The following is a 12,746-nucleotide window of genomic DNA, read 5'->3' on the forward strand; positions in this document are numbered from 1 at the left end:
GCTCCCAAGAATCAAGGTCAACCACAAAAATGAAGAACGAGTAAATCATCTTCTGATTGAATGATGTTAACCCATTCATCACAACTTGGTACTTCCTTCTCCATTCTATCATCAGACAGTGGTGGGGCGCACCATACCTGCGTAGGGGACGGGGGCGTCTTTATCAAGGGCCACCAGGGGAGGATCCAGTTGGACGATGTCCATGTTCTCTGTGATTACCCCATGGTATGACGTCTCAATCCACGGCTTGTGTTTGTTCACTACGAGAGAGAAAGGAGGGTGTGAAGGAGGGATGGAGAAAGAGAGAAAGATAATGTCAGTCATGCGTTCACAGAAGTTTATATATTTTCAGTCTTTATGCAATTACTGGGCGAACTGAGAAATGCTTCGTGCAAAATTAATACAACAGATTTTCTTTCCTCCCCACACTGCAACTCCCACTTGGAAAAACAGCCATGCACACTCACACGTAAAAACACACTCACACACATGCACACACACACACATAAACACACACTCACACACATACACACACACACTGCTTTTCCTGGCAGAGGATCTCCATTCTTCCTTTTTATCTGAGAAACATTCTCATTTCACTAATCTCCTCTACTTCTTTTCTCCCCCTCTCTTTCCTCTCTCAAACGTTCCCTGCACGTCTCAAAGCGCTACGCCAGGCTTGATCAATGATCACTATTGAGCTGCCAGCAGAGCACTACTTCCTGGGCCCAGCCAAACAAAGTTCATGAGCACTGGGACGATTAGCACGGCATAATTGAGTAAAGCCCCTGAGGGCCGTGAAGCAGGAGTTAGCTAGCTAGCTCACCGTTTTATATACCATCTCTCTATCAAAGGTAAGGGTTTTAAAAACAGCAACAGCCCATTTCCTCCTCAACTCCTTCACTTAATCACAGCTTTAGCTGACTCAGGAGGGAACAACAATGCCCAAATCACATCCTGTGAATTCCTATACGATGAAATTGTAGGTTGTTAGCAACACAAAACTAGGGCGTTTTATGTGATACACATCCAAGAGAAATGGCCTAAATACATCATTTATAACCCTTTCCCATGCGTACATGGTCATGCATACTCATTATCTGACATTCAGTGAAAGAGAAGGAGAAAAAAGTCTGTACACCAAACAATTTGTAAAGCTGTCTCTAGTGCTACATTACAGCACCTCTCTTCATGGGTGTAGGAATCACTTTGTCTAAGATGTAAGGCACTGTAAGTATATAAACACAAGCAAACATAAGTGTGCTACTTAGCACCAGAATCTATACATCCTCTTAAATGAATCATAACATAGAATCAAAACATCAGAAAGGAAGGTACAGATTTTGGATGTGTGGTCTCAGACTAAAAATATTTTCAGACTTCATGTCTTTTTGACGATTTGAGATTCAAATTAGGCAGTAGGCCTTCTAGGACACTGAAGTACACCAACACCACCTCCACTCCAACACCAACACCACCAAAACACCACCACTCCAACACCACAATCACGCCAACACCACCACTTCAACACAACAACCACGCCAACACCACCACCACCACCACGTCAACACCACCACTTCAATACGACCACCACTCCAACACCACCACCACCACCACCACGCCAACACCACCCCAACACCATGCCAATAACATTCCCATGCCAACAACACCCTCACTAACACCACCACCAACACCACCATCACGTCAACACCACCACTTCAACACGACCACCACGCCAACACCACCACCACTCCACCACCACCACGCCACCACCACCCCAACACCACGCCAATACCATCCCCATGCCAACAACACCCTCACCAACACCATCACCAACACCACCATCACATCAACACCACATCAATAACAGCTGGTGCGTGATCTCTAATATTAAGGAAGTCTCTGTGTATTGCTTGCCTGAGGTAGACTACCTTACGATAAGCTGTAGACCACACTGTCTTCCAAGACAGATTTCATCTCTATTTTTCGTAGCTGTCTATTTACCACCACAAAATGATGCTAGCACTCAACGAGCTGTATAGGCCCTAAGCCCTAAGGCCCTAAGCAAACAAGAAAATGCTCATCCAGAAGTGGCTCTCCTAGTGGCCCGGGGACTTTAATGCAGGCAAACTTACATCCGTTATACCTCATTTCTACCAACAAGTCACAAGTGCAAACAAAGGAAAAAAACAGCCCGACTAACCGGTGCCTGTATATAGCTTTGCTACTGTTATAGCCTCGCTACTGTATATAGCCTCGCTACTGTTATTTTTCACTGTCTTTTTACTGTTGTTTTAGTTCTTTACTTACCTATTGTTCACCTAATACCTTTTTTTTGTAAATTGCACTGTTGGTTAGAGCCTTTAAGTAAGCATTTATCCGTAAGGTCTATCTATACCTGTTGTATTCGACACACGTGACAAATAACTTGATCCTGACCGGTTGCATCACCGCCTGGTATGGCAACTAGTTGCATCACCGCCTGGTATGGCAACTGCTCGGCCTCTGACTGTAAGGCGCTACGGAGGGTAGTGCGTACGGCCCAGTACATCACTAGGGCCAAGCATCCTGCAACCTAGGACCTATATACTAGGCAGTGTCAGAGGAAGGCCCCCAAAAATGTCAAAGACTCCAGTCACCCAAGTCATAGTGTTCTCTCTGCTACTGCACGGCAAGCTGTGTCAGAGCGCCAAGTCCAGGACAAAAAGTCTCCTTAACAGCTTCTACCCCCAAGCCATAAGACTGATGAACAATCAAATAGCCACCCAGACGACTCAAATTGCTGCTACTTGCTGTTTATTATCTGTGCATAGTCACTTTGTACAAATGACCTCGACTAACATGTACCCCAGCACATTGACTCGGTACTGGTACCCCCTGTATATAACCTCGTTATTGTTATTTTATTGTGTTACTTTTATTTAATTTTTATTTTCATTTATTTAGTGAATATTTTCTTAATTCTATTTCTTGAACTGCATTGTTGGTTAAGGGCTTGTAAGTAAGAATGTTATGGTAAGGTCTACAACTGTTGTATTCGGCGCGTGTGACAGATAAAATGTGATTTGATTTGATTAGCTCATGACACATTATAAATGACCTCCGGGCTGAAACAATGTGAGGTGAAACTACAGTATATTACCTACAGTAGCTCCAGGGATCTAAGGCTATCTCTGATCAACTTCCCTGCCTTATTAGTTTTATTTCCATGTTTAATAGCTGGTCCTATAGTATGATATCGCTGTTGTGGAGATGGTTGTGTAATATATAATGCATTGTGTTATTCAAGCACAAATGCTGACAGGATAATGAAAACGTGGCTTAGTTTAGAATTAGGCTGATCTACCACCTCCATGTTCAAGAGTCCAGTCCGCTTGAAGCTTTGACGACTTATTGACCATTTAAATCCTGGCCAGAAGAGCTTGAATGGTTCAGCCGGGTTGACCATAGCTGATGAAAGGTCAGGTTGACCCAACTGGTCTGGGATCAGCTTTATACAGACTATTATTACCTACTACTGTGGAACATCAATCCAAAGGACTTCTGAGATCATTCCTCAGTTTATTTATTTCCGTTCAGCATCGAATGCTTCTCTGGTCAACCCAGTTAATGACACCACAAAGCTTTTGTGTGTGTGTGTGTGTGTGTGTGTGTGTGTAGTCCTAATGGTTTCTGCCCAGCAGGAGTGGTGAGGGCACTAGAGGAACATCTCTCCTGTAATTGTGGCTGTGCCTTCATGGTGCAGCCCCCAGGTGATGTCATGCCCACCCCAGCCTCTGATTGAAAGGTTTCGCCTTATAAGAACACCAATGTTGACTCCATCCCCACACCCATCCCCTTACACACATCCACATCCTCATCCTAAGGGAATGCCCACCATTATTGACAGATCGGAGACATCCAGAGGCATTAGAGTTCTGAGACGGGGAGAGAGATAGATGTCCTACCATCTCCAGACAGATAGTCCTGGGTTCACTGGGAAACAGGGGGACCATGGGGATGGAAGAGATAAATGATCGAGGGATACGCCATCACTTGGATGGAAGACGGAGGGTGGCCCCTCGGGAGGCATTGCAGCCAATAAACGTAATCTAATCCTAAACGTTATTTCGCTAATGCCAAAATTCTAAGCGATTAACCCCACACTTCAAAATGTCAGCCTGGATCTAAACTAAACACAGTTAATCCACTGATCAGTAACCAGGCACCGTGACACAGTCACAGCCAAGGTGCATTATTTTACTATGCAGGAAAGATACAATATGGCAAAAAGGTGATCCGGACAGCAAGACGTACACAGCTGGAATTGTGTCTTGATTCATTCAGCAGACAAAACAGACACACCGGAAAAGGTTTGTTTAAAAAAAATGTTGTTTGATCTGTGTGGAGATGTTTGTCTCGTCTAATACCTCTCCAGCCTGCAGGCTTTATACAGACACTAATAGGATGTGTTTTAAAAACACCTTAAGACGAGAGAGCCCTTGGGAGACTCGTCACATCTGTCACCACAATTTTAAAAATAAAACACCTTCATTGGGTACGTAAAGCAGTGTTTTAATGCCATGCAATAACCTTTGTTTGTGAATGGAGGGAGGTTGATTCTCCCCTCGCTAAAACTCACGCCTGTCTTGGGAAAACATGATTAGCAGAGGTAGAGTTTCTTTTTTTATTTTTTTTACATCTTGAGGCCATGTCAGAAATGAATTTGCCGCTCTCTCCCTGCTTGCTTGATTTAACCTGGCTTTATTATTTGCTTTTTTAGACCCGAGCAGAGATTCAAATACCATGACCTTTCTGGCAACACGCTCCACCTGATAAAACCAGCCGGGCTCTTTGTCAGAAGCCTTTAGATACAGCTCTCCGCTGAGACACAGGACATCAGACACCACAGAGAGCAACAGAGAAAGCAACACACAGAGAAAAACTGAAAGCAAGTCGATGGGGTGAATGTGAAGAGAATCCACAGACACTGTGTTCTAAAGAGCCCCGTGCTTGCTAAATGCTAAATGCTAAATGCTATGGAAAAGCACCATGTTCTTCACAGAAGCCTGATTCTTTCCACAAAGCAATGAAAGAAACAACAAACTACTTTAGACACAAACATACAGTTGAAGTCAGAAGTTTACATACACCTTTGCCAAATAGATTTAAACTCAGTTTTTCACAATCCCTGACATTTAATCCTGGTAAAAAATCCCTCTTTTTGGTCGGTTAGGATCACCACTTTATTTTAAGAATGTGAAATGTCAGAATAATAGTAGAGAGAAGTATTTATTTCAGCTTTAATTTCTTTCATCACATTCCCAGTGGGTCAGAAGTTTACATGCACTCAATTAGTATTTAGTAATATTGCCTTTAAATTGTTTAACTTGGGTCAATCATTTTGGGAAGCCTTCCCACAATAAGTTGGGTGAATTTTGGCCCATTCCTCCTGACAGAGCTGGTGTAACTGAGTCAAGTTTGTAGACCTCCGTGCTTGCCCATGCTTTTTCAGTTCTGCCCACAAATGTTCTATAGGATTGAGGTCAGGGCTTTGTGATGGCCACTCCAATAACTTGACTTTGTTGTCCTAAAGCCATTTTGCCACAACTTTGGAAGTATGCTTGGGGTCATTGTTTATTTGGAAGATCCATTTGTGACCAAACTTTAACTTCCTGACTGATGTCTTGAGATGTTGCTTCAATTTATCCATATCATTTTCCTCCTCATGATGCCATATATTTTGTGAAGCGCACCAGTCCCTCCTGCAGCAAAGCACACCCACAACATGATGCTACCACCCCCGTGATTCACGGTTGGGATGGTGTTCTTCAGCTTGTAAGCCTCCCCCTTTTTTCTCCAAACATGATGATGATCACTATGGCCAAACAGCTCTACTTTTCTTTCATCAGACCAGAGGACATTTTTTCAAAAACTACGATCTTTATCCCCATGTGCCGTTGCAACCAGTAGTCTGGTTTGTTTAAGGCGGTTTAGGAGCCGTGGCTTCTTCCTTGCTGAGCGGTCTTTCAGGTTATGTCAATATAGAACTCCTTTTACTGTGGATATAGATACTTTTCTACCTGTTTCCTCCAGCATTTTTACAAGGTCCTTTGCTGTTGCTCAGGGATTAAGTTGTACTTTTCGCACCAAAGTAAGTTCATCTCTAGGAGACAGAAAGCGTCTCCTTCCTGAGCTGTATGACGGCTGCATGGTCTCATGGTGTTTATACTTTTGTACTATTGTTTGTACAGATGAACTTGGTACCTTCAGGCGTTTGGAAATTGCTCCCAAGGATGAACCAGACTTGTGGAGGTCCACAATTTTTTTTTCTGAGGTCTTGGCTGATTTCTTTTGATTGTCCCATGATGTCAAGCAAAGAGGCACTGAGTTTGAAGGTAGGCCTTGAAATACATCCACAGGTACACCTCCAATTGACTCAAATGATGTCAATTAGCCTATCAGAAGCTTCTAAAGCCATGACATAATTTTCTGGAATTTTCCAAGCTGTTTATGGTCACAGTCAACTTAGTGTATGTAAACTTCTGACCCACTGGATTTGTGATACAGTGAATTCTAAGTGAAATCATATGTCTGTAAACAATTGGTGGAAAAATTACTTGTGCCATGCACAAAGTAGATGTCCTAACCGCCATGCCAAAACTATAGTTTGTTAACATTACATTTGTGTAGTGGTTGAAAAACAAGTTTTAATGACTCCAACCTAAGTGAATTTCAACTTCTGACTTCAACTGTATGTCCTATGGTCAATACTAGAGACACACTCCATGCTGGACAGACGCACAACAGTACAAGGTCTGTGTTGCCTTTTTACTTGTTAATAGGCTTTTAACAATTTCTCTGAAAAAATAGCAAGGTAATAAAGACCATCCATCCAAATGGAGCCTTTATCAGTACACCCTGAATCTATTCCACATCAGTGTGTTCACGAAGCATTGGTAGTTTGTTCTGCAAAGGGTTTTCAAAGTACTAGCATCTCTGCACATAATAAGAGTGATTAGGCCATCAGCTTTCATGTGTCCATTCAGGAGCAGTCTGAGAGCAGACATTGGATGGAGGAGAAGCAGGCCCATAGTGCTGTATGATTATGATAGACCAGAGTAATGTAGAAAAGAGAGGAGCTGTGGATAAAAATAGACAGACATTCACAGACCTATTTCAACCAACCTGCTCTCAAAAAGTATGCTTTTTTCCCTCATCAATCTACACCCACTAGGGTAGCCTAGTGGTTAGAGCGTTGGACTAGAAGGTTGCAAGTTCAAACCCCCGAGCTGACAAGGTACAAATCTGTCGTTATACACCTGAACAGGCAGTTAACCCACTGTTCCTAGGCTGTCATTGAAAATAAGAATTTGTTCTTAACTGACTTGCCTAGTTAAATAAAGGTTAAAAAAATACCCCATAATGACAAACTAAAAACTGTTTTTTAGAAATGTTTGCAAATGTACAAAACAGAAATACCTTATTTACATAAGTATTCAGACCCTTTGCTATGAGACTCCAATCTGAGCTCAGGTACATCCTGTACTGGACCAATTTAATTTGCATGTATGCTAGAATTGATAGTACATCGTCATAATAATAGCTTTCTCGTATAATTTCACATTATCATTACTGAGGGATAGTTTAAGGGCACTGAATATATGTTTAAATGATTTCCCAGTGAATGGAGGGAGTAGAGTTACCCTACTGGTCCTACAGAGACATATATCAGAGACACTTGGACACCAACAGACATTTACAGTAACAGTAATCCACACTAGCTCCCAGCAACACAGAAATGTCCATCAACAGGCTTGTGTGAATTCATATAATTTATATTCTCCCTGAGAGGACGCAGAGAACATTAAATCACTTATTTATCTTTATCTTAACCCTCCTCATTCTCCCCATGCACCCTGCCCTTTCCCTATCCCCCCACAATAACCACATTCTCTTTTCCACTCTCCTTCAATAAGGCCTTTCTCTTTTCCCCTCCCTCTACCTTTGCTGCTCATTCTGCCCTGTTCTCTCTTTGCCCTCGCTCTCTCTCTCTCGCTCTCTCTCTCTCTCTCTTTGCCCTCACTCTCTCTCTCTCTCTCCCTCTTTCTCTCCCCTTCCCTTAACCCTGTTGTCCTCTCCCCTCTCCTTCCCTTAACCCTGTTCTCCCCTCCCCTCCCCTTCCATTAACCCTGTTCTCCACTTCCCTTAACCCTGTTCTCCACTTCCCTTAACCCTGTTCTCCACTTCCCTCCCCTCGCCTTCACCCTGTTCTCCCCTCGCCTCCACTTTACCCTGTTCTCCCCTCGCCTCCCCTTAACCCTGTTCTCCCCTTCCCTCCCCTCCCCTTCCATTCCCTTAACCCTGTTCTCCCCTTCCATTAACCCTGTTCTCCCCTTCCCTTAACCCTGTTCTCTCCCCCCCTTCCCTTAACACTGTTCTCTCTTTCCTCTCTCTCTCTCCCTTTCCCTTAACCCTGTTCTCTCTTCCCCTCTTTCTCTGTCCCCTTCCCTTAACCCTGTCCTCCCCTCCCCCTCCCTTAACCCTGTTCTCTCTTTCCACTCTCTCTCTCTCACTCCCTTTCCCTTAACCCTGTTCTCCCTTCCCTGTTCTCTCTTTCCACTCTCTCTCTCTCTCCCCTTCCCTTAACCCTGTTCTCTCTTTCCACTCTCTCTCTCTCTCTCTCTCTCTCTCTCTCTCTCTCTCCCTTTCCCCTAACCCTGTTCTCCCTTCCCTTAACCCTGTTCTCTCTTTCCACTCTCTCTCTCTCTCACTCCCTTTCCCTTAACCCTGTTCTCCCTTCCCTGTTCTCCCTTTCCCTTAACCCTGTTCTCTCTTTCCACTCTCTCTCTCTCTCTCCCTTTCCCTTAACCCTGTTCTCCCTTCCCTTAACCCTGTTCTCTCTTTCCACTCTCTCTCTCCCTTTCCCTCAACCATGTTCTCCCTTCCCCTCTTTCTATGTCCCCTTCCCTTAACCCTGTTCCCCCCCCTTCCCTTAACCCTGTTCTCTCTTTCCACTCTCTCTCTCTCTCTCCCTTTCCCTTAACCCTGTTCTCCCTTCCCTTAACCCTGTTCTCTCTTTCCACTCTCTCTCTCCCTTTCCCTCAACCCTGTTCTCTCTTCCTCTCTTTCTCTGTCCCCTTCCCTTAACCCTGTCCTCCCCTCCCCTTCCCTTAACCCTGTTCTCTCTTTCCACTCTCTCTCTCTCTCTCACTCCCTTTCCCTTAACCCTGTTCTCCCTTCCCTTAACCCTGTTCTCTCTTTCCACTCTCTCTCTCTCTCTCCCTTTCCCTTAACCCTGTTCTCCCTTCCCTTAACCCTGTTCTCTCTTTCCACTCTCTCTCTCCCTTTCCCTCAACCCTGTTCTCTCTTCCTCTCTTTCTCTGTCCCCTTCCCTTAACCCTGTCCTCCCCTCCCCTTCCCTTAACCCTGTTCTCTCTTTCCACTCTCTCTCTCTCTCTCACTCCCTTTCCCTTAACCCTGTTCTCCCTTCCCTCAACCCTGTTCTCTCTTCCTCTCTTTCTCTGTCCCCTTCCCTTAACCCTGTCCTCCCCTCCCCTCCCCTTCCCTTAACCCTGTTCTCTCTTTCCACTCTCTCTCTCTCTCTCACTCCCTTTCCCTTAACCCTGTTCTCCCTTCCCTGTTCTCTCTTTCCACTCTCTCTCTCTCCCCTTCCCTTAACCCTGTTCTCTCTTTCCACTCTCTCTCTCTCTCTCTCTCTCTCTCTCTCTCTCTCTCTCTCTCTCCCTTTCCCCTAACCCTGTTCTTTCCCTTAACCCTGTTCTCTCTTTCCACTCTCTCTCTCTCTCACTCCCTTTCCCTTAACCCTGTTCTCCCTTCCCTGTTCTCTCTTTCCACTCTCTCTCTCTCCCCTTCCCTTAACCCTGTTCTCTCTTTCCACTCTCTCTCTCTCTCTCTCTCTCTCTCTCTCTCTCTCTCCCTTTCCCCTAACCCTGTTCTCCCTTCCCTTAACCCTGTTCTCTCTTTCCACTCTCTCTCTCTCACTCCCTTTCCCTTAACCCTGTTCTCCCTTCCCTGTTCTCTCTTTCCACTCTCTCTCTCTCTCCCCTTCCCTTAACCCTGTTCTCTCTTTCCACTCTCTCTCTCTCTCTCTCTCTCTCTCTCTCTCTCTCTCTATCTCTCTCTCTCCCTTTCCCCTAACCCTGTTCTCCCTTCCCTTAACCCTGTTCTCTCTTTCCACTCTCTCTCTCTCTCACTCCCATTCCCTTAACCCTGTTCTCCCTTCCCTGTTCTCTCTTTACACTCTCTCTCTCTCTCCCCTTCCCTTAACCCTGTTCTCTCTTTCCTCTCTCTCTCTCTCTCTCTCTCTCTCTCTCTCTCTCTCTCTCTCTCTCTCTCTTTCTCTGTCCCCTTCCCTTAACCCTGTCCTCCCCTCCCCTTCCCTTAACCCTGTTCTCTCTTTCCACTCTCTCTCTCTCTCTCACTCCCTTTCCCTTAACCCTGTTCTCCCTTCCCTTAACCCTGTTCTCTCTTTCCACTCTCTCTCTCCCTTTCCCTCAACCCTGTTCTCTCTTCCTCTCTTTCTCTGTCCCCTTCCCTTAACCCTGTCCTCCCCTCCCCTTCCCTTAACCCTGTTCTCTCTTTCCACTCTCTCTCTCTCTCTCACTCCCTTTCCCCTAACCCTGTTCTCCCTTCCCTGTTCTCTCTTTCCACTCTCTCTCTCTCCCCTTCCCTTAACCCTGTTCTCTCTTTCCACTCTCTCTCTCTCTCTCTCTCTCTCTCTCTCTCTCTCTCTCTCCCTTTCCCCTAACCCTGTTCTCCCTTCCCTTAACCCTGTTCTCTCTTTCCACTCTCTCTCTCTCACTCCCTTTCCCTTAACCCTGTTCTCCCTTCCCTGTTCTCTCTTTCCACTCTCTCTCTCTCTCCCCTTCCCTTAACCCTGTTCTCTCTTTCCACTCTCTCTCTCTCTCTCTCTCTCTCTCTCTCTCTCTATCTCTCTCTCTCCCTTTCCCCTAACCCTGTTCTCCCTTCCCTTAACCCTGTTCTCTCTTTCCACTCTCTCTCTCTCACTCCCTTTCCCTTAACCCTGTTCTCCCTTCCCTGTTCTCTCTTTACACTCTCTCTCTCTCTCCCCTTCCCTTAACCCTGTTCTCTCTTTCCTCTCTCTCTCTCTCTCTCTCTCTCTCTCTCTCTCTCTCTCTCTCTCTCTCTCTCTCTCTCTCTCTCTCTTTCTCTGTCCCCTTCCCTTAACCCTGTCCTCCCCTCCCCTTCCCTTAACCCTGTTCTCTCTTTCCACTCTCTCTCTCTCTCTCACTCCCTTTCCCTTAACCCTGTTCTCCCTTCCCTTAACCCTGTTCTCTCTTTCCACTCTCTCTCTCCCTTTCCCTCAACCCTGTTCTCTCTTCCTCTCTTTCTCTGTCCCCTTCCCTTAACCCTGTCCTCCCCTCCCCTTCCCTTAACCCTGTTCTCTCTTTCCACTCTCTCTCTCTCTCTCACTCCCTTTCCCCTAACCCTGTTCTCCCTTCCCTGTTCTCTCTTTCCACTCTCTCTCTCTCCCCTTCCCTTAACCCTGTTCTCTCTTTCCACTCTCTCTCTCTCTCTCTCTCTCTCTCTCTCTCTCTCTCTCTCTCCCTTTCCCCTAACCCTGTTCTTTCCCTTAACCCTGTTCTCTCTTTCCACTCTCTCTCTCTCTCACTCCCTTTCCCTTAACCCTGTTCTCCCTTCCCTGTTCTCTCTTTCCACTCTCTCTCTCTCCCCTTCCCTTAACCCTGTTCTCTCTTTCCACTCTCTCTCTCTCTCTCTCTCTCTCTCTCTCTCTCTCTCTCTCTCCCTTTCCCCTAACCCTGTTCTCCCTTCCCTTAACCCTGTTCTCTCTTTCCACTCTCTCTCTCTCACTCCCTTTCCCTTAACCCTGTTCTCCCTTCCCTGTTCTCTCTTTCCACTCTCTCTCTCTCTCCCCTTCCCTTAACCCTGTTCTCTCTTTCCACTCTCTCTCTCTCTCTCTCTCTCTATCTCTCTCTCTCCCTTTCCCCTAACCCTGTTCTCCCCTCCCTTAACCCTGTTCTCTCTTTCCACTCTCTCTCTCTCACTCCCTTTCCCTTAACCCTGTTCTCCCTTCCCTGTTCTCTCTTTACACTCTCTCTCTCCCCTTCCCTTAACCCTGTTCTCTCTTTCCTCTCTCTCTCTCTCTCTCTCTCTCTCTCTCTCCCTTTCCCTTAACCCTGTTCTCCCTTCCCTTAACCCTGTTCTCTCTTTCCACTCTCTCTCTCTCTCCCTTTCCCTCAACCATGTTCTCCCTTCCCCTCTTTCTCTGTCCCCTTCCCTTAACCCTGTTTCCCCCTCCCCTTCCCTTAACTCTGTTCTCTCTTTCCACTCTTTCTCTCTCTCTCTCCCTTTCCCTTAACCCTGTTCTCTCTTCCCCTCTTTCTCTGTCCCCTTCCCTTAAACCTGTTCTCTCTCTCCTCTTGTCACTCATTCTCTATTTTACTGATTGTCTCTTCCTCTCCTTTGAACCTTGAAGATCTTTGCCAACTTTAATCTCCTCTGTTCTCCGAACACCTTTTGCCTCACAGAGCAACATGACAGAAAACACGCCGGTGCCACCAGTCGGGAGGCGAGGGGCACAGAGTCTGTGTTTATTGTCTCCTAAAGAATGAGGGGAACGAGGAGAAGAAGGGTAAACAAAGATAAAGGGATAACAGTTGTCGGCACGTTCACCAAATATATTTGACAGCAGTGTTTTGGTAATCTGTAAGAATAAAAAGCTCCTCATTACTTAACCAGCACACAGCAAGGTGACTGTTCCG

The 12,746-nt window shown here is 45.8% G+C and overlaps 1 protein-coding gene across 2 annotated transcripts in view; it reads right to left on the reverse strand.

Moving 5' to 3' along the window:
* The window catches only part of LOC139383038 (calsyntenin-2-like), a 480,760-nt gene that overhangs the window by 221,850 nt on the left and 246,164 nt on the right, over positions 1-12,746 (reverse strand). For both annotated transcript variants that reach the window (XM_071127332.1, XM_071127334.1), the window contains exon 2: positions 138-260. In XM_071127332.1, coding sequence (XP_070983433.1) covers positions 138-260 — 123 coding nt within the window. The remainder of the gene's footprint in view (positions 1-137; positions 261-12,746) is intronic.

This window comes from Oncorhynchus clarkii, chromosome 24 (assembly GCF_045791955.1).
Source record: "Oncorhynchus clarkii lewisi isolate Uvic-CL-2024 chromosome 24, UVic_Ocla_1.0, whole genome shotgun sequence".
Lineage (NCBI taxonomy): Eukaryota > Metazoa > Chordata > Actinopteri > Salmoniformes > Salmonidae > Oncorhynchus > Oncorhynchus clarkii.